Source organism: Schistocerca piceifrons, chromosome 7 (assembly GCF_021461385.2).
Source record: "Schistocerca piceifrons isolate TAMUIC-IGC-003096 chromosome 7, iqSchPice1.1, whole genome shotgun sequence".
In the NCBI taxonomy this organism is placed as follows: Eukaryota; Metazoa; Arthropoda; class Insecta; order Orthoptera; family Acrididae; genus Schistocerca; species Schistocerca piceifrons.
In genome coordinates, this window is record NC_060144.1 from 43,336,857 (window position 1) to 43,358,951 (window position 22,095).

General features: G+C 43.5%; 1 protein-coding gene across 1 annotated transcript in view; it reads left to right on the top strand.

Moving 5' to 3' along the window:
* LOC124805410 (myrosinase 1-like) overlaps positions 1-22,095 on the top strand; it is a 120,545-nt gene that overhangs the window by 88,769 nt on the left and 9,681 nt on the right. The window contains exons 6-8 of the mRNA XM_047265971.1: positions 1,951-2,134; positions 4,077-4,171; positions 9,032-9,179. Of these exons, the coding sequence (XP_047121927.1) occupies positions 1,951-2,134; positions 4,077-4,171; positions 9,032-9,179 (427 nt within the window). The remainder of the gene's footprint in view (positions 1-1,950; positions 2,135-4,076; positions 4,172-9,031; positions 9,180-22,095) is intronic.

The window sequence follows — 22,095 nt, forward strand, 5'->3', positions numbered from 1 at the left end:
TGCGCAGCCATAGATCTATTTCCATGCATATGCCATACGTCTTTGCCGCCGATTAACGTCTCTGGCGCCATGTGTCTCTGTGGCCGCATGCACAGTGGTGCGGTCCAGAGCTTTAAAAGGACGGAGCAAGTGCTGGAGCGTCAGTCATCTCGGCTCACTCTGAAGATCGCTGGATGGTATTCAGCCGGAATATTAGAAGAAGAAGTAAAATTTATGCGGGTGCACGCCAGAAATTTTATGAATCTCTTACTAATTTGTTTGACTAATGGGACTGATAAGTTTTATACCACCTACTGCACTCCTCTGACTTAAGCCCTCGTAAGTTCAACTCGATTTCTAATGTGAAGGAAACACTTCACGGCATTCGCTTCAGAACTGCTACAAATTCGTCGGGCAATAGACCGCGCCATTCGAACTGTCAACACACCTGGCACTGCTAAGAGTATCCTACGACTTCCATAACATTGGCAACGGGTTGTACAAAATGCTGGTGACTACTTTTAAGGTCAGTAAAACTTTGAAACACGTATCTATTTTGCACGAGTTGTAAATAAATAGTTGCCACTATTAAAGTTCTAACCCTCGTTTGTAAAAAGACAAGGTCTTGTAGAAGTCCTTGTACAACACGGGAGGTCCTGAATTTAAACGAAGAAAGGACATAGTATAAAAATTTAGCAAATGAAACAGGTAAAATCTGTACAGATGTATAAAAGATGATATTGACAGGACATGTAAAATGGCGAAACGGAAATAGAGGACAAGACTGTAGAAGCTTTCATGACTAGGGGAAAGGTTGGTGCTGCCTACATGAAAAAACAAGAGAACCTCTGTAGAACAGAGAACACTGTACGAATATCAAGAACTCAAATATCAAGTCAGTATGAATCGAAAAAAGGAAAGCTGATACGTCGAAGGTATAGGTCTATAAAAAAGAATTGAAACTGAAGGCAGTAGAGAGATCAGATGAAGATGAATCTGGGGGACATGATATTGCCAGAATGATTTGACAGACCGCTGAAAGCCCTAAGTCGGAACAAGGTCCCTGTAGAAGACGAAATTCCGTTACAATTACTGAGATTTTTGCTAGACCAGTCCTGACGAAACTATTCCACTTGGCATGGAAGACATACCATAGAAGCGAAATACTCTTTGACTTGAAGAGAAATGAAGTAATTTTAATCCCAATGACGGAAGTTGCTGACGGGTTTATTTCCGATCTATCAGTTTAAATATAATGGTCGAGTACAGAGCTATAAAACAATAACGCTGGAGAAAGGAATTGGGCGTTCCCTGGTCCCAGTTCGTGATCTGCCACTGGTGATTTATCAGCGTTGCCCAGATGACAATTGGTCTTGCGTTCTTTAAGCCAAGTGCTGGCGCTTGTTTCTGTAGTTCCTGTGCGCTAGGACCAAGGATAGTTTTACCAAGGTCCAGTCATAACTGTGCTAAGATGTACAGAGAAGCCATAGAAATCCAGAAGCACAAAACCAACTTTTACAGAAAGGAAAAAAGACTGAAATTAGTTATGTTGTGGGTCTTAGTGGTACATAAACCGAATATCACCTTCTCATCCCCGCTACTGGCTCCATACTATACGTCGTTGTGATCCCGCGATCTTAGGCTGCGTTCTGACGACACGAACTTAGTGTTGCGTAGATACGTATAAACGGATCGGACTGCTGCGCTTGTTTTATTTGAAACTGCTTTCTGAGTCTTTACAGCCTCTGATGATGTGCCCATCATTAGGAGGAGAAACATTAGCCACAGAAACGTGACTTGGACCGTGGTCTAATGTCCATATAAAAAATTTCATTAAGGATTTTTTTTTTTTTTTTTTTTTTTTTTTTTTTTTTTTTTTTTTTTTTTTGTAAAATGGTACCTCAGTTCTTCTTGGCCCTTGGTCGCTGCGGGAGTGAGCAGTGGCTTTCTGTGAGCGGTCCGTGTCCGCAGGTGAAGCTGTGGCTGACGCTCAACGAGCCGGACATCTTCTCCCTCGGCTACTCGACCGCCGCGGCGTTCGCGCCCGGCGCCAACTCGTCCGGCATCGCCGACTACCTCATGGCCAGGACCATCCTGCTGGCGCACGCGCGCGTCTACACACTCTACGACGAGCAGTTCCGTGAGGCCCAGCAAGGTAGGCGGCCATCGCGTACGTATCTTTTAACCGGTAGCAGCTGAAGGGGAGAGGAACGCGGTTCTCTGCAACAATCTGTCTTCACACTTCATAAAACTATGCCGGGCTGTTACGCGGTGGTCAAATGAATTTCTTGGAGGAACCCGACGCTCTTTCTCCATCAGCTGAGACCAGTTTCAAGGTTGCTTGTGGCTTCCACGAATGTCCTATCTTCACTTCCGATCCCCCAGCGCAACACACTTTTCATTTCCTGTAACACACTCAATAATTCCTATTCGTTCATCTTTTCAATAGCTTTATGATCTGCGGAACTAGCAAGCATAGGAACTTGTACCAGTGAGTGGTACGCGGCTTCGAATCTGTCTTATGTATGATGATCCGTTCACCTAGCTCTTCACAGACGTTTACCAATATTCATATTTCATCGTTCATTAGTCGACCAACTCCAGCCTCTACTTGATTTTGTGTAGAAAGGCATATAACCTCTGGCCAAAAATCCTATGCTTTCTGTAATAACACTTCACTAATTCTCGCTATATCTACCTTCAAACCATGTTTAACGTGTCTAACCTACCTACTCTATTAAAACTTAATGTCCCGCGCACTGACCGGAAACGTCAGTTTTTTTTCTGATGACAGCATCCCCCTGAGTAGTCACTGCAAGGTGATCCAGATGGGGAATATTTTACCTCCAGAATAATTTACCCGACGAGATAGCATTATCATATTATACTGCAGAGCTGCAGGGCGTCGAGAAATATAACGGTTGTAGTTTCCCTTGGCTTCAAGCAAGCAGTAGCAACGTCATATTGACTAACGATAAAAGGCCAAATGAGCCAACCCTGCAACGATTGAAAAATAAATATGAAAACTACTTTGTTTCATTATATCCACCTTCAGTAGACACACAATTTTTATAACGTTTAATTTGTTACGTATGCCTCCGAAAAGTACTTCTTGTCTTTCCCTGTACAGTTCTCTCTAGTATAGATTTATGTGTCGCACGAGTCTGTATTTCAGTTTTTCAGCACGAAAAGCAATCGTACCCAGGTACGGACTGTACGTATGAAGAGATTATGCAAGCTGCATTACTGAGGAGGAGCATCTGCACAGACGACATAACAGCATGTGGGTCGCTGTTCTGCCACACGTGAGAGATATATCGAAAGTCTGTTCCTGCACCTTTGTTTTAGGGCATCACAAGACTATCTAACGTAGCTCATAGTGATGAACTTCGTTTCACACTTTTGTACTTCATGAACTACACACGATGAGTGGGAAATGTAACATTTGACTGCACTGCCAACAAGTATATAAACGTTCCATGTGCCTATTTCTACGTTCAAGAATAAGAAACCGGCGTCAGATCCGATGAGAAATGTCCTATGCAACTGAGTTCATCGCAGCTGTGGTACGATTTTTTTAGTTTATCCAAAGATGATGGTAGCGGTGGCACATAATCAGCTTCCCTTACGGATTTGCAGAAAGATCAGTGGCAAATCGCGATGTCAGCAGACTCTGACGTCAGAGTGGCGAGTCTAGCGTTATTGTTAATTAATTTTCTGGCAAACTCAATTTCTGGGAGTGCAATGACTGCCCGGGGCCCAGACTCGATGTGGTTAGTTCTTGGGGGCGCTCTGCATCAGGGTCGGCCAAGGCGTACAAGACCTCACGCGGTCACTTCGTCAGCATAGTCGATGATGCCGACGGGGCTCTGTCAGGGTAGTTTTCTGCCCTCTCCGCACCACCAGCTGACCAAAAACTTGTCGTTTACTTTGTCATGAAATACGCTTGGGAAAACTGATGAACAAAATATGTCTGTTAGATGCTGTTACCAAGTTTGTAGCACGTGCAACAAAGGCTGATACAAAGATTGTTCCGCGAAGCAAAGTGTGTACAGGCGCCTGAGAGAGACTCAGTGTGTGACCCTGGTGTGTTTCAGGCAGGGTGGGCATCACTCTGGAATGCAACTGGTACGAGCCTCTGACCAACAGCACGGAGGACGCCGACGCTTCTGAACGTCAGCTCCAGTTCCAGGTTCGTCGCTTCACATGATGTCACTGATGGTTCCATAATCGCGTTTTGTCAGGGAGCACAGTTGTTTTCATGGTTTTTTAATTATTTTTATTGCGCATACTCTGCGTCACAATTGCAGCCTCTCGCTATGATGTAGAACGAAACAGTTTTGCAATTAGCCTACAGGCTCTCAGGCAAGATGCCGACCATTCACAGTAGCTAGTTGTCAGGCAGATATGATTTCAGTTTTGTGTTTCCTGTTAATTTTATCGTCTATTACATTCCTTACATTAAAGATTGTTGTGGCTGATAGCGTAAATCATTTTTTCCTTCTAGTAGCATATTTAAATGTCTGACCGTTGTTTTGAAATTGTGATTAACAGTTGGCAACATATTTTGTAAGGCAATGAATGTACTATGATGCTGTTTTCACTACGCACAACTGTTTAAAAGCCCTGACAACAAGAAGTTCTACAGTGCGTACAAAATACTACCCTTATCACAAGTTATGCGCAAGAAACATTTTTTCTCCAATGACAAGTTATCTGGCTATAAGGTGCTATAACAAGAAATAAGAAAAAGTGAGTCACGTTTCCTCTGCTAAATCTGGTATTATCGCCAACTCAAAAGTTGCTGGGCCTAGACATTTGAGAAGATCTGTAACATGACTCATGACAAATTAGAATACTCTGCTTCATTTATTGATTTAATTTCAGTCGTTACCTCCAGTGGTGTGGTCAGGACCTGTACAGCGCTGAACTGCCTGTCTTGTGTCTTGCCTAAGTCCACTGACAGTCCATTAGCGGAGACTGAGTTACCAATTTTCAATGAAATATTATTTACATTCTCAACTATTAAATTCACTCCAATATGCTTGATTATAATTCTTGCGCCGTCAGCAAAGAGAAGTGTTTCTGCTTCTTGGATATATGATGACAGATGAACAAGAAGAACAGCAAACACAAACTCGACCCAGTGCTGCACCTGTAGTGGTTATTCCCGATCCTGAAGACGATCTTTCGTTGTGTACTCTCCTTGGGTGTCTTAATTCAACACTATGTATCCTTTCAGTCAGGATGAAAACTAATTCCCAGAAGATCTCCGATGCCACGATGTTTGAGCTTCCTAAGTAGAATACAATGAACCGCACATTCAAGTCCTAGTAGGGAGTGCAAGTGAAAACCATTGAATATATTCCACACAAATGCTATATTTATACAAGCACCGAAAGACAACATTCGAGTCAGCGGTTTAAAGCGTCGTCCAATGAAGTCAGTAGGAAGCAAACGCTGTGTACATAGAAACTGAGTTTTTCTTGCAGTAGGAAGTCAGTAGGAAGCAAATGCTGAGTACATAGAAACTGAGATTTTCTTGCTGGACGAGGGTCTGTTATTTCGAGTATCGTGTTGGCTTGGTAAAATTGGTAAGGCGGCCACGACAGTCATAATTCGAAGAGTTAGCTGCATTTCAGCGATGTTGTGTTTTTGACCAGGGGGAGACTGGAAGGTCCCCCGGAAAGACTGTCCAACACGTTGGGTGGTAGGTTTCAGACGAGCACCTCGCCGGTCCCAGTGATAAGAGAGGAGCAGACGCTCGCCATCTTGGCGGCAGACTGCAGGGTCGTGCAGGCTCACGCCTAGACCGCAGGCATCGCGCACCGTGTGGGCATCGCAGCGCGGGTTAGGACCAGAGCACGTGGAGACTGCGTTTACCCGCAACCCACGCCTTTTCCAGTTGCGACAACAGACGGAAATAGCGTAGAAGACTGTCTCCAAATATTGCATGTTTAGCCCCCACCACGGCAACGGCCTTGCGGTGGATACACCGTTCCCGTGAGATCACCGAAGTTAAGCGCTGTTGGGTGTGGCCGACACTTGGATGGGTGACCATGCAGCCGCCATGCACTGTGGCCATTTTTCGGGGTGCACTCAGCCTCGTGACGCCAATTGAGGAGCTACTCGACCGAATAGTAGCGGTTTCGGTCAAGAATACCATCATAACGACCGGGAGAGCGGTGTGCTGACCCCACGCCCCTCCTATCCGCATCCTCCACTGAGGATGACACGGCGGTCGAATCGTCCCGATAGGCCACTCGTGGCCTGAAGACGAAGTGCACCCCCACCCTTCTAAACCCTCACCAAACAGTCTCCACAATTGACAGAATTCAAGCAACTCCATTGTTCTCAGTGTTGAAGTATCCAGGGACTACTGTAAGACCGTAAAATTAACCATCACTGGTAAGTTTCGCTACCGTAATGTCCCTGAAATAAAGCTAGACCATTGCTATATTTGTAACGGAGCAATAAATAAAGTAGTACTGCCATAAACAGTTATCACTGAACTCAAATGTCAGTATATCGAGTTGAAGTGCCACGGTATCGATCCCCGCTAAAACCGGAATCAAAAGCTAGCATGGGCACTGATCTTTCCAAAGTTTATTCAGAGTCCCAGCAACGGTTTTCAAAGCATCACATCTGCTGGCTGCAGTTCTTCAAAAAATGGCTCTGAGCACTATGGGACTTAACATCTATGGTCATCAGTCCCCTAGAACTTAGAACTACTTAAACCTAACTAACCTAAGGACATCACACAACACCCAGCCATCATGAGGCAGAGAAAATCCCTGACCCCGCCGGGAATCGAACCCGGGAACCCGGTCGTGGGAAGCAAGAACGCTACCGCACGACGACGAGATGCGGGCAGGCTGCAGTTCTGCGCCAAAAACTAAGTCTAGGAAAAGTAATGACCGTATTACTGAAAGACACTGCCCCTCCCCACCCCATCCCCTCCACCCCCACTTCCCCCACAGCTTTCGCAATACCCGGCAAAATCAGCTTCACAGATTCCTGCAGGAGGTAATATTGACCAAAACGAGAAGAAAATTTCCTGTATTAATTCGTCTCGAAACAAAAAGCTTTTGAGATATGAGTCCGACTGCCATCTCTGTGTTACGTATAAGTAGATACTATAGGCAGAGCCGTAAGTGTAACACCATGCATCCTCACACACCCTTCAGCCCTTCTTCGCGCTATTCACATACACAATGAACTCCAGCAATAAGATAGGCTGCTGCACTGAATGCTAGACATTACTTATCACAACTAAAACATCCTGTATCTCAATGAGTACTGGTTTCCAGATACGTATTGGTTTCCAGATGGGAACTTTTCTTCTACACCCATGTAAGAATATCTCCAAAATTCTAAGTTCTATACCAGCTGGTGGTGTGGACGGTGGCTGAGACTCGTTACAGCTCACGAGCGAAGAGCACGACCAGGGATGCGGGAGACGTTTCATGTCAGTAACTACCTATCACGCCTATCTGCTTTACGTATGCCAACCTTGCTTTGGACTTTGACTTTCTCCATATCATTATTTGCATTTCTTCCGTGTACCGCACATGACGAACTTGGCTATATTTATGGATTACGCACTCGTATCAGGCACAGATGCAGCTGCCTAAGTTTAAAATAAAAATAGCACTGCATTAGAAAATACATTACAAACACCTTATATAATATATATTCATGTTGTTGCATGATTCTCATGGTCGATTTCTGACTTCACAAAATATTAAAAGTTCGTCTCTATTGTTATGATTACTGATCAAAAATTTATTTCTCATCTGTACTAAATCCAAGATTGGGTTGGCAGCAGAGAGTGAAAACACGTAGAAACCTTGTTGGACGTTGGCTTGTTGCTCATACCGCCATGAAGAACGTCGGCAGACAAAGTATAAGCAACATTTACATGTAATGATAGTGTTCTGAGGTGTATCAGTTCCTGGGAGAAACTCTCTGCATCTTAGATTTTGCGTGATCATGTTGAGCAACCCATTCTTCTGCAAAGGGTGATGGCAGCTGTCTGCGACGCGCCTTTTTGTACCCCCTGTGCTCTATGAACTGGCAGTACACCCATGAGCTGTTTGATCAACTACCACGTCAGGACATACTGAACAACTACAATATTGACCTTATTTTAGTGAATTTACGAGGGCTATTCGGAAAGTAAGGTCCGATCGGTCGCGAAATGGAAACGACTATGACAATCCGATAAAGCTTTGCACAGATGTGTTGGGTAGTGTCTCTAGTATAACCCCAGTGACCATCACGTCGCTCTTCCCATTTCTGAGCTCGCAGTGAGTGCGTAAAGATGTCTAGAAAATAGTGTCTGCCGCCAAGTACGAGGGCCTGGTGAGAAATTTCGCCTGAAGCTATGCAGCTAACATTACATAAGTGTCGTGCTGTTTCTTCTTCAAGACCATTCTCCGCCGCATTCTGCAGGGGCAATGAAGATGCTCCTGCATCGTTGTCAATTGGAAATGTTTGACTACCCACAATACAGCCCGTAATTGTCTTCCTCTGAGTTTCATCTCTGCTCACATGAACCGCTGGCTATGAAGACAACATTTTGGCACAAGACAACGAGCCGTAGGCCAGCGTAGAGAAGTGGCGGAAAGCACTGGCGGCTGCCTTCTATAGCGAGGGTATTGGAAAGTTGGTACAACGCTACGATACACGTCTAAGTCGGATCGGCGACTATGGAGATAAGTAGCTGCAAGGTGTATCTAACTGTTGCAAATAAAACATTTTAGATTTTTACCGTGGTTTCCATTTCCCGACCTATCGGACCTTACTTTCCGAATAGCCCTCGTAGATCTGAAAACAGACTACATTAATAATTTAACGATTTCTGTGAATGAGGGAGACTACAGATACGACTGTGAGAGAGACGCTAGGAAGAGCGTTTGTGGTCTGCAGTTCATTGTTGTATACGTTTAAGCAACTTCCTGCTCGGGGGGTTTTAGCAGTGTGCTAATGACTTCCTTGCTGTTGGCGTCAAGCGCACAGTGGATGACGTACCCTGCTCTACTGTTGACAGCTGGGGATGTACGCGCAGCCCATATTTTCGTCCAGCGGCGACTTTCCGGAGGTGGTCAAGCAGCGGGTGGCGGCCAACAGCGAGGCAGAGGGCCGCACGAGGTCCCGCCTGCCAGCACTCTCCCAGGAGGAGATAGACTACGTCAAGGGTGAGTCGCCGGCGTCAGCTGCAGAGGGGGGCGCCGCCTCCCCCGTGCCCCCTGCCCAGGTCCCGCGCCACGGCAGAGCCCTGCAACCGCCTGGCCTATCCGCGTGGTCAGCACGCGCCCGTGTTGTGCGAGTGAGAGCGCCAAATGGGTTAGCGAACGGTGGCGGAAGTTGCCGAAGATTGCCGATGCTAATGACAGCTGCATGGGCGCATGTACAGTCGTGGACAAAACGAGCGAGACCCCTCGCATTTTCGTTATGCTGATCTGCACAGCTTTAAAGTCTGCTACACAGCATGACAGGCAAGGTGGCGAAGTGCTACCAACATACTATGCACAGGCGTGAAATTGACAAACTGTCCTAATTTTCTCAGACTGTTTTCAATCATGTGTGTGACTATATTAATGCTGATTATTGTGTTAAACACAACACGTAAATATAAGATATAAATGACAGAAGAAACGCTAATTAGTATGAACTGTACTAATAAAAATGAATTTCAGCTTATCGAGATAACATAACTGTTATAGTAAAGTACCCCAGATCTTTACGAATTAGCAAAATATTATGCGCATTCGGCTGCGAAACGGTCTATGTCAACGTTCAGACCAGTCATACTGGATTACCGTTGCTGACCCACAATGAAAGTGTGCAAATTTAGCAGTTCGTGAAGATTCATAACGAAATTCAGTTAAACATCATTCAGTGCCACACACGTAAGTCAAATCAATTACTGACAGAAGCTGAAAAAGTAATCAGTAATAAGTATGAAATTCTACAAGATACTCATATTTACATCCACAGGGCGCCGGTACAGAATAAAGGTAGCATAAAACGTATTTGAGGAGCGAGAATTTCTTAAAATTGCTTTACTGATAGTCTATCTGCCTCCATCGAGATTAGAACCGAAAACAAACCAGACCTCCCTTGCAGTAGCAAACACCTTTCACTACGCCAGCAGACAACCCAAGCAAAGAGACCTCTATTATTACCCCAGACTTGAACAAGCCGGCAATTTCGCAAAGAAAATGGCAAAATGATCTGCAGTTTCTGTTGGATACAGCTTTCTGGACTCAAAAACAAGAATTTTCTACCTCTGTGTCACCGCTTACGTGACAATAATTCGGGATGTTTATCGAAATAACAAAATACTGTAATTAAGCGAGTAAATTTATTAGGATATTTCTGCACCACCCTAGGAAATAAACGGGTACATACCTGCCAAACGTATTCTACAATGTTTCGAATTCTCCATTAGACTCGCCACAGCCCGAAAACGTTCATTAGCCGAAGTGATTCTTAAACTACCAGCAATGGGAATGCTCGCACTTCTAAAACGCGCCGGCCGCGGTGGCCGTGCGGTTCTGGCGCTGCAGTCCGGAACCGCGGGGCTGCTACGGTCGCAGGTTCGAATCCTGCCTCGGGCATAGGTGTGTGTGATGTCCTTAGGTTAGTTAGGTTTAAGTAGTTCTAAGTTCTAGGGGACTTCTGACGTAAGATGTTGAGTCCCATAGTGCTCAGAGCCATTTCTAAAACGCGCCGGCATTAATACTGGGATCGAAATTGCCACGTGTATAAGCAAATGGATTTTATTTGCATTCCTGTAAACATGATTTGGATCGAAAGCATATCTACGAGTAATATGCTGATGTATCGACTGCAACTAGAATTTCATTTATATCTTATATTTATGTGTTGTGTTTAACACACTAGTCAGCATTAATATAGTCACACACATGATTGAAAACAGTCTGAGAAAATTAGGATAGTTTGTCAATTTCACGCCTGTGCATAGTATGTTGGTAGCACTTCGTCGCCTTGCCTGTTATGCTGTCTAGCAGACTTTAAAGCTGTGCGGATCAGCATAACGATAAGGCGAGGGGTCTCGCTCGTTTGGTCCACGACTGTACAAGGCTGGCACGGCCCGTGAGCCACTAGGATTTCACGCTTCTGCACTCCCTTGCGCGCAGCCGGCGAATTTACAGTGTGCACACGCGCGATGCGATTCGCTTAGCATCAGACTTGAGCGAAGTTTGTCCGAATGACGAATAATGAATTCAGATATAAATTACTATTCGTTATTCGTGAATAACAAATATTATTCGAAACATTATCAATTTACACAAATAAAAACATTTATTTGTCGCCTGGGAACAGAGAGATTTGAGCATAGTAAATAAACCTGAAATGCAGTTGCATTTATAGCTCCAGTTCTATGTCATTCTTTTCGTTTCTTTTAAATTAGTTTTCAGATCAACTCTTAGTTTGAAATATGTCATCACAAAGTTTATTTGATTTACAGATACTTACCACTGTGAAACGAAGGAAAATACGTTCTACACAAGCAGTACACTACTAATTACTTTTACGTATGATTTTCAGTTCACAATCTTCTTCAGTAACAATTGAGAAATCATCTGTTCCGCTTTAGTGTTTGAAAAATAATTCTTTGTGATTACACTTTTAACTTCAGCTGTCAAACCACATTCGTAATAAAATCTGTTAACGTCATAATGCTATTCGAAACTCGTGACCCTACTTCTGTGACTGCTATACGTCTGAAGTTTGTTGTAATCCTGCTTTGGTCATGTACAGCAAAACGGTCGACACCTTGTTTCTAATCGTGGGCAAGACTTTGCTGCCATAATTGCAACTGGTGTAGAAAGGCGAAAAACGTCTTACACTTTTATATACTTGAAAGCAGTGTCTCTTCGGAAACATTTGAATCTCAAACTCTACGTAATTGCATAGACAGATGTCGGATCGAAAAACTGTTGTATATTCCAACGGCAAGGTCACTCAGAATTAAACCTGAAACACTTTGGATGACTACGGAAGTCCAGCACCATTCCAGAAACGTTTTAGGAGACTTTAGATTAAAAGTATTGTGATGTTAATCGTTAGGAACCGCTGACGCCATGCTTGGTTCAGTCATTTTGTACCATAGCAAACAAGAATTGCGTAATTATACGAGTACTAAGAATACACCCTTATCCGGAAGTGTTAGAAAGGTTTGTAAGATTGAGAGTTTTTATCGGCTGCATTCTCATCGTTGGCTGCTTACTTAAGAGTTCTTGCGCCATGTTAGCAGTGGGAGGGGACGATGTATTGGCATAGCAGAGACAGATGAAGGGGACCGCGTCTGTGGAGTAGTGGGGCTGTAACGCTCTAGGCAGAACATGTGCTGCGGTCGGTAAAAATATGGCGTGCGTTGTGGCCCGCGCACTGAGCCGCTGCGACAGCCGCCGGTTATGAGAACTCTAGTGGCTGCCTTCAGTGTCCCTGCACTTGTTGAAGCAGCCAGACCTTCCACACATTCTGAAACAAATTTTATGTTGACTTCCGACAGCTGGTAGGACTTGGGGAATTTCCAGTTCTGGAGAGACGTACAATGTGTCTTCAAATTTATAGGCACGTCTTTCTGGAACATTATTTTGTAAAACATACCACACATTTATTGCAGCAATTGAAAATTCATCTCGAACATCCATTGGGCGATGAAGGATCTCCGTTCTCCATTTATTTCCCAGAGTGTATTCTATAAACTGCCTAGACCGAGAGTTGGTGTTGAAAGGTTGTTTTATTGTTTGTTAAACACCTTTCTCCATAAGGACGCATTAAATCTTCACATATAGCAAATACCTCATCTCCGACCATAACGCACGGCATCGGTACTCCTTTGATATGGTGCTTTTCTCCGATACTTGTAAATTTTTGCTAACAAGATTTTCATGCAAAATTCGTTGCATAAAAATAGGCGAGTCACTATATTTTCCGTGTGCTCTAACATTTATGTAAGTGAACCTATAATCCGTAGCACATAAAGCAAATAAAACTACGGAAAAATAATTTTTATAATTACAGTAAAGTACGTTTGTTATGAGAAAAAGCATAATATATTCCACGTCCATCTCTCTGGGGTAAAAGGTCACAACTGACTACAACGGCTGCTTAACATTGCGGCTGCTTAGTGCGTTATAGTCCAAAGTGCTGAGGCCGTCAGTACTAGCATTTTTATGTTTCATTTGTGGTGCTGCAAATCAAGTAAAGCTGTGATCAACTTAAAAGATGGATTCAGCACTGCAGTGGTGGGCTCTTGACTTCTTCCCACCTCTGGACAGTTACAGCCACTTAGGGAGCGATCTGCATTTCAATACGCACTCTGAAATACGGTACATGTGGGCTTGGAATTATTGTCACTGTTATCGGGGAGAAAAGTGATAAGAACAGCTGCAGTCGTAGGACCAACCGTGGATTTAATCCTAAGCCCAATTTTTATACTCGGGACCTTAAGCCATTGAGAAATAAAGGCACATTTTTGGGTGAACCATTAATAAGTTATTTATAAAACAGAAACTGCAGTGAGTCAAGGGAACAAATACTAATTCTGTACAAGAAATAAACAAAGAAAATATAATGTTATTCGTTGCTTAATCCACAGATAATTTATTGGTGAAGAAATTTGTTTGAAGGAACTACTTATTCGAATAACTATTTGGACAGAAATCTATTCAAATAATACCCATACTGGAATGAAATTTTCACTGTGCAGCGGAGTGTGCGCTGATGTAAAACTTCCTGGCAGATTAAAATTGTGTGGCGGACAGAGGCTCGAATGCGGGACGTTTGCCTTTCGCTGGCAAGTGCTCTACCAACTGACATACCCAATCACGACTCACGCCCCGTCCTCACAACTTTAATTCCGCCAGTACCTCCTCTCTAGAGGTGGGTCGAACTCGTTCATTCCCGTGAACTACTTCATTCATTTCACTCTTTGCCGTGAAGCGTTCAAATGAAGTAGTTCATTCGCGAAGTACGGAAGCCTAGCGAAGTTGCCCAGTTCGCCGCTCAGCCGTTGCTACGCTCGCTTCGCCTCGCTCATACAATAAAGCTTCGTAATACTTCACAATTTTACCAACAGATGGCGGAACTATGGTGTAACGTGCACGCAACGTTTTACGCTCTTACAGCGTCTGAGTTATCTTAAATACAGCATGGTCGAAGGAGACAAAGGGCGTTTCTGTCTGTGTCCAAGTGTCTGAACAATTTTATCTTGGACTTTACGCCCGTGAACGGCACTTTGTATTTTAAAAAGTGTTTGGCTCCGTTTATATGTCCACCATCTTTTTTCTCTAATTGTCTTCATTTCTATCTTTTGTGTTTCTCTGCGGCCAAAGAGCGGCGTAGTATGCTGCTGCAGGCCTGCCTGTATACAGGTTTCAAAATGACAATAAAGAAAAAAAAAAGGGGGGACAAAGGAAAGATAAACAGAGAAGGCTGTCACATATAAAGAAGGTACTACATTTAATCTTGCTCGACATTTTCTCATGAAGCGCCCAAAAAAGTCTTTATCTGCCAAATGAAACATTATTTGTTGTATTCATGAACTGAAAAATAGGGCTACCAACGAAATGCAGTCCAATTTTATGTTCCTTTTAAAATTTAATCCAAAATAGAATGAATATGTTTAACACTGTCACAAAGTCTATATACCTACGTTAAGTAATTATTCAGAAGTTTTCCTGTAGATTTTATTTTTGTTGGCAATAATAACCCACTAGATTCAAAACGTAAACTGTCACCTGTAGTCACTGGTACGATTTTAGGTAAAATCCCTCTTTCAGTGTTATTAACAAACCTTTTATTTTCATGTTTGCTGTGCGTGCTCACACAGATAGCCACTTCGTTTCTATCTTTAATATTCATTTGTCTTCAAGCGCCGCCAACGGTAGGCTACCCGTAGACGCGAAGTTTAACTGCACAAATAGTCACGGGTAATGATGTCAGCACTGCAGGTAGCAGCTGACGCTGCCTTCTCCTCACCCCTCACCTCCTCCCACCGTCCTAAACCTATCGTTCCCCACTAACACCGCGTGATTCGTCGACAGGCAGGACAGGGTGGAGTGAAGTGATGGGAGGAGGAGTGACGTGGGTGAGGGAGAGGGGAAGAGAGTGAGTGAACTAGAAAAAAGTGTGGAGTGTGCTATCTGTGAAGAGTTTGAAGTACCAGTTCATTGAAATTGAATGGTTAGTTCACACTTCACAGGAGTGAAGCGTTCATTTGAACGACTCATTCACGAGCTCCCCATCACTACTCCTCTCCTACCTTCTAACCTTCGCAGAAGCTCCCCTTCGAACCTTGCAGAACTAGCACTCCTGAAAGAAAGGATATTGCGGAGATATGGATTAGTCACAGCCTGGGAGACGTGGCGTGGCCACATGACGCGGTCAGGGAAGTGTGTAAGTAGACCAGTGGCGACTGCGGGCGATTCTAGCAACAACGCGAGCCGCAAACGGGGAAATCTACTGACGTAAGCGACTTCGACAATGAGCAGATTTTTAAGGGAACGGGCATTTCGGAAACGGCGAAGTTCGTCGCCTGTTGACGTGCTACCGTCGAGAGCATGCGTGGAAAGTGGTTGAAGGTCGGCGAAATCCCTGTCAGGCGCCTCCTCGTCACGGAACGCAGAGGTCGGCAGCGGAGACGCTCACTAATGTGGGTTGGGCGGCGATCCGTGGCGCGGCCCATCTGGCGACAGAGCGCGGTACTACTGAGAGCGCAAGTGCTGTGGGGGCACACCGCTGAAGCGCACGTGGCTGAACTCGAGGTACCGCAGAAGACGTCCCGCTGTCTGTTGCCGTGTTCACCCAACGTTATCGCCAGCTAGCTTTGCAATGGGCAGGTGTTCACCGAGATTTGAGCGTGCATCAATGAGAACGTGTCGCCTGTTCGGATGAATCAACTTTCTTTATCATTATTTTCTAGCTGATAATAACCCGCTTTGCTAGCATTTTGGTTTTCTGCCAGTAGTTTTATAAGAATAATAACGGACAAAAAAACTGCAGTGAAAAAAATTTTTTTTTTTTTTTTTTTTTTTTTCAGACAAATATCTTACACATAAACTCTTTACATTAAAATACATTCTTACATACTATATTTGATGTCTGGTTTTGTGGCGCATACACATATGCGTTTTCTGCTTGTCTGGCAGGTGAGAAAGCAACATAGAGCAGACCGTGAGAGAAGAAAGGGTTCCTTCAAATTCACAGTAGCGAAATGTTTGCACTGAGCCTTATTGATTGTCATACTATAAGCTAATTTCACAGCAAATTGTAACCTTTTAAAAGAAAATGGTATATGAGTTGAGATCAACGGGATTCTTAGTATGAACGCCGATTTTCCTTTTTGCTTACCAATTAAAATTATTGCTTCAATAATATTACGAGGTAGCAGTTTGACACACAGTGTTGTGTCACTATATAATTTAGGTGAGTTAAAATTTCCTAATAGTATTATTGGCGACGCAATTTTCAGTTTCAATACATGCAGATGCATACACGACGGATTTAATGAGTTAAAAAATTAGATTGGATAGTTGATACTTTCATATTGATCCATCACTGTATTTATCCAGTTATATATTGTATCTGCTCCCGGAATCGTCTTCGGCATTTGCTAATTATATTTGCTGCAGTGTATCATTCCTTGTTGTTAAAACCATTCGTTCACACAACCATTCTTTACTTAGGTAGTCCACTTCTATCGATAGATACACTTTATCAATAAGCTGTTCCTTGATTTCCACCACACAGCATAATTCTTGTGTTAAAATAAGCATACCAGAGGGTAAGTACCATTCTCAATTTTCAATAAATTTTTTGCAAATATGTGACCTTTTGGATCTCTTGTCATTATCTGCACGCATATTTTATTTCAAAGATAACTTTTCAACATTAGCCCAAAATATTAATCTCTTTAAACGTATGTTTATTTCGTCTGCTGGTGTTGAGTTTAGATTTACCGGTAATGTTAGCCAAAAGTTTCCTTAAATTAACCTGTTGCTTTTCCAAACATTTTGTATTGTTGCATTGAGTGCTTCAAGACCTTTTTTATGGGTCATTGTACATTCGTCCCATATAATCATTATGCATCGCGTTAATAGTTGCCATGCGCCGAAGGCCTCGTTATATCACTAACTTGAAATTCTAGGCAAGGATTACGCCATGAAATTTGTGTTGGCAGCACCGAGTCTTAATTATGTTAGCACTGTCTCATTAAGGTTACTCCCACGTACAAACGCCATTGGTCTGCAGTGAACAGTTTTGGTTACAGAGTGAAATACGTGGGCGCGATTTTTCCGCTTATTGTTGTGTACGTGAGGTAACTGTGTCGACACTATTTTCAAGTTTTCACGAACAGTTTTCCTTTGTTATTTTTTTCCTGCGAATAGAATAATAATATTAAGATGCACTACACAGAGATCACACGACGGAATTTGCGTTGGCAGCGCAGAGTCTTGACTACGTTACCATTGCAACTTTTGCCACCCACAACACCCACTTCCACCCAACGCCAGTAAAACACCGTGGCGCACAATGTGAGACTTAAGGCTACTCTCATCCATAAACGTCATGGTCTGCAGTGAATAGTTTTATAGTTTAGGGCACAAAGTGCAATATATGGATACACGTCCCATATACATATATTTACTTTGTACTGCACAAAATTGGCATGCTCCCTAGGGAACAATAGCAAGTAGTAACTACACTTAACATTAGGCTTTTGCCATTTTACAAAATAAACCAGTTACATGTTTGTAATTAATGTATAACACAGCATGTACAAGAACGAATTTAGAAAATAAAGAAACCTGTGAAAATATAACACAATAGAAAAGTAAAAGTTACAACCATTCCACGTCTAGTCTGAACCCTATGAATCCAGTGGCTATCCCGGAATGTGTGTCTTGTCATTTCCGTACACACTCGCTACGCTACCTGTACGAATAGGGACCCTTCTTGATTGTGTGTCCTCACAGGACTCAAGCCACCACCAGGTTTTCCAAGTACATCCATTTGCCTACACTTATTTTCCTCAAATACTACGAAGGCTATTCGGAAAGTAAGGAATGACAGGTCGCCAAATGGAAACCACAGTGAAAATGAAAACTGTTTCACTTGCAACAATTAGCTACAACTTATCTCAATAGTCCCCGATCCGACTCAGAAACTTGTCGTAGCGTTGTATCAACTTGCTATGCTACCACTAACCACCTCTGTCCTGCATTTAATGTCAAGCATAGATGAATACTCCTCTTCCAGGTGCGCTTCAGTTCTTCCATTGTTCGTAATTTCCGCCATAATCGCGTTATGATCGCTAACGGTACAGTGGCGCTGAACTGATCAGCCAGAGATTCTGTGGCCCGCTGATCAGTCAGAGTGTGAAGTAGCTCCAGCACGATTCTCGTAAGTGTACGACTGTCCAGGTTTCTTTAACAATGAAAGATCGAGTCCGGCAATAACGTCTGACAGTTTTTGTCCAATGTCATCAGTTTCTCTACTTAGCATTAAATTCAGTAACGATGCAGTGTTCATCGCTTAACTGGATAATTTTAGTAATTGGCGTAAGACTGTCTGACACTATAGTGATTGATTTAGCGTTTCCACATCCTGTTATTAGTGCAGCTGTTGATAGGGAGCGCGGCACTTTGCCACCTTCTATCTGTATACGGCGTCTGCACGCACACGTTTTCAATCCCGAGCCCTACCCGTGACTTACGATCTTTAGTCATGTCTAGAGCACTTCTCATAGCTTTTAACTGCAACTTAGGATGGAAATGTATGTTATCATTGGCTTTGCAAAATCTGTATAAATCCGTTCCACATCTAAAATTTCTTATCTCCGAACATAAATCTGCCGCAGTAAAGTGTCAATATCCTCTAGTGCTGTGCAACCATTATTGCACTTAAGAAAAATTTAGTCAACCTCTTCTGCAACCTTAAAAGTTATAGTGTTTCCCGTGGGATGTGCCACACGAGTGATCAAGCGTGGACCAGGCTGCAGACCGTTTGTGTCCCCAGGTCTGTTTAGTAATACATTCCTCTCTGTAGTTAAGTAGACTCCATTCGGACTCAGAAAAGACTCACTTTCCCTGCCTACTGTTGCACTGACTGGTGTGTCATCAGTGGTTGCCGTTGCTTTTGCATGCATTCATCTTCACGGTCACCGCTCCTAATTTCCCAGACTTCACAGACGTCCTCTACCGATTTCGTCACTTCTCTTCGTACTACTTTTGCAAATGCCCAGCAAGACGTAGGTTCTGTATTGGGTCTTGGACTTCAGTGATTTTTTTAACATTTAGCTCTTGAGAACATAGTTCCACAGAGTGCTGTGCTCAAGCCTATTATCGTAGACTCGGTTTCAGGTTGCTCAATTCTTGACGTTAGTTGGCACTATAAAATTTTAGGTTCTCTTCGATCATCTTCCTCTATTAGTTGTTGCTTACCGTTCTATCTACACAGGCAACACAATCAAAATAATAACAGTATAATACGTTAGGGGTCTGCATTAAATGAATGTTGTCATACTCTGGATGTGAAAATGGGCATATACGCAAGTACAGACGCAACTGCCTGCACCATTCTACAGCGACTCTCTAACAGCATTTAATACGTTGCACAGTCCACACCCGGTTTGTTGCAGTCCTTCTTCCTGCACGGGATGCAGACGGCTTTTTCACCTTTCATTGGACTGTCCTTTGGTATCTTTCACCGCCGCAATGATTGGACGTTTCATTTCTTGTAAAAGATTTCGCCAAATGGTCCAGACCGTTGCGCTAGAAACACCGTTCTACCGTTACAAATTTCTTTAAATTAATAGTACAGAATCGTAAATAGTTTCTCTCCTTCTTAAAGAGGATATTTCTAAGCCGTGGGTTCACCTCAGGGACAAGGTTCACAACCTGCTTAGTTTTCTGCCCTTTTCTAAACAGCAATTTTATTTCCGTCATCAAATTCTGTTTAGACATAATCTCTGCTAGACAGAGTTCAAAAATTTCATCCAACAGAGTCTCATCAGGCTGATCTTGGGCACAACATGATCTATGAACAGCGGTCTCCTCTTCCGAGGAGTTCCAGATTTCATGTTGCGAATTTAATTTACTTTCTCCATCAACTTCTTTTGATTCTCTTGTGACACTGTCTCCACTATGATCATGTTGCTGGTCATTCTAATTGCTCTGACTCTACGTCTATCACGTTTTGGGTTGGTTGTCAAGGTGACTTTCCCCTTGATTGCCATGGTGCCTTGTCGGATTGTCATTTTAACGGGTAAAGACCGCATTTACCTGTTTGGCCGTGGTCTGGGTGATATTCGCTGCTTAGCCTGTTTTTCAGTCGTTTTTCCCGTTACTTGGTGCATGAACAGAATATTCTTAAGAATTAATTTTATTTACTACCGATTCATCAAGAACATTAACACATTTAATCACACTATGTAAGCATGGAAGTAGTTGCCAGGGAGTAACTGATAATATCACAACCAAATTCCTTTTAACAAATGGGAATTTTATTCACTTTAATAGTGCCTAAAAGCATTTTTTAAAAGAAACAGATTTAAAATTATAATCAGAAACCACCCTCTAAATATCAAAGTTGCAATTCATTCAGAGGCAGAAAGAAACAAGTTTTGACTGTGCGAGCTTTCAGGCAGAGAACCTTGCCACTCCCTTTTGACACGGCCGTAGTTACGACCGCTCACAACAGCCTCTGAAAGACTACACTGGTGCAAATCTGCAACACATCAGATTATTTTAAACTAAGAGTTTTAACAATTTACACAAGCACATAAACTATGCACCCCCCCCCCCCCCCCCCCCCCCGTGGAGGGATGGGAATGGTACAAAACCCTAACAATCAAAATGTTAATCCTGCCACCGAAGGTGCAACTTGATTTTAACTTATAAGACAAGTCTTGTGGTGAAAGGGTGGCAACTTTATATACTAAAATGATCATGTAAATAAAAGCCCATGAAATGCAATCTTATATAAAATTCTACAAGGTTGGCCAAACAATAGTTAAGATGCTCTACAGTACATAGATACCGCCTCTTAAGATCATAGGCAATAATATCGAAGTTTCCAAAGATCAAAACATATTTCAGGTATTAGGCCGTTACACTCCAAGCAATAAATTCGTTAACACACCAAATCCGACAAACATGACAGAGGTAGCTACTAACGTACGGTAGATTGATAGGGAGATTATTGAACAACCTGAAACGCAGGTTGCTCTAACTCGCCCCTACTCTACAAGGGAAGAACGGACCACCCAATTTATAAACAACCACCTTCCCGTGGGTGGACAAACGGAGAAGATTGGTGGGACGACGCCAAAGCAAAAGGGCTGGTGACCTCACCAAGACAACAAGTAGAATTTAACAAGAGTAAATCAAACAACATATCACCAGTCACTTCACTTCTAATAGCTGCGATTTCTCGAGAAGACCTGGCGCAGCACCCTCGAACCGTCCGCTGTCAGCCGCTTCAACGGACGCAGGAAGGCGCGCCGATCTCCCGTCTCACGGCGTCGCAGCTCACACCAGCCAGACTGACGTCGTGGATTGACTCCTGTTGCTCTCGTGTCGACCGCGAAGTCACTACCCCTCGCTATACGCAGCGGCCCACAGGACTCACGTGGCGACCTCACATGCGCCAACGCTCAAAACGGACAAATCATCTCGTGTCTCAGTGCGCGACTGACCAACCGATCGATCCAACCGCCAATGACCATTGCCTGAGCAAACTCGAGCAGACTGGCGGCCTAACGCGCAGACCCAGATGCAGAAACTAAGCCCCGACCGGGCGACCACTCGCTGAGTTCTCTTACTGGTGGAGTGGAAAGACTGTCATTTTGCCGGCCTTAAAGGTTGATCCGAACGACAGACATACTAGAACTCCGAACGACATACAGACACTAACTGCCTAACAAATGCGGACGAGAGACATACTAGCAAGCTGGCGACGAGAGACTGACCCAGACTGACCGACTGGCGAGCTCATATCGCCCCTTAAATGCACGTCAACAGGCAACCTCTCCCCTTTCCCACCAGAGGGAGACACCAAAACTGCGACTGCCAC